Below are 560 nucleotides of genomic sequence, written 5' to 3' on the forward strand. Positions count from 1 at the left end.
AGCTGTGCTGCTGCTGCTGCTGCTGCTGCTGCTGTTGTTACGTTGATGGAGTTTGTTATGTGTGTCTCCGCAGCTGCTGCAGTTGCTGCAGCTGCTGCAGCAGCTGCAGCAGCTGCAGCAGCTGCAACAGCTGCAGCAATTGCATGTGCATACATTATCACTTTTGCTGCTGCTGTTGACATTATTGTTGCTGCTGCTGCTGCTGCTGTTTTTATTTTTGTTGCTGCAGCAGCAGCTACATCTACACGTACAAGAGCAGCAGCAGCAGCAGCAGCAGCAGCAGCAAGAAGAAGAGGAATTCGTTCCCCCCCCCTTACCATGCTGATATTTATGATTGCTGCTGCAGCAACTGCTGCTGCTGCAGTTGCTGCTGTTGCTGCTGCTGCTGCTGCAGCAGGTGCAGCAGCAGCAGCAGGACCTTCTGCGTTTATTTTTTTTGTTGCAGCGAAAGACAAGAGTATGAGAGGGCAGCAGCAACCTGTATTCTCCGTTTGCTGCTGGCCGCGTCAGCAGCAACGGAGCAGCAACACGAAAGCAGTTGTCTCCTCCTTCCTTTATAA

The 560-nt window shown here is 52.1% G+C and overlaps 1 protein-coding gene across 1 annotated transcript in view; it reads right to left on the reverse strand.

Moving 5' to 3' along the window:
• EMH_0025680 (uncharacterized protein) overlaps positions 1-320 on the reverse strand; it is a gene marked incomplete at both ends in the record, with an annotated part of 2,808 nt that extends 2,488 nt beyond the window's left edge. The window contains one exon of the mRNA XM_013502478.1: positions 1-320. Coding sequence (XP_013357932.1) covers positions 1-320 — 320 coding nt within the window.
• Positions 321-560: the final 240 nt, after the last annotated feature.

Source organism: Eimeria mitis, genomic scaffold (genome assembly GCF_000499745.2).
Source record: "Eimeria mitis Houghton genomic scaffold, Emh_scaff936, whole genome shotgun sequence".
Lineage (NCBI taxonomy): Eukaryota > Apicomplexa > Conoidasida > Eucoccidiorida > Eimeriidae > Eimeria > Eimeria mitis.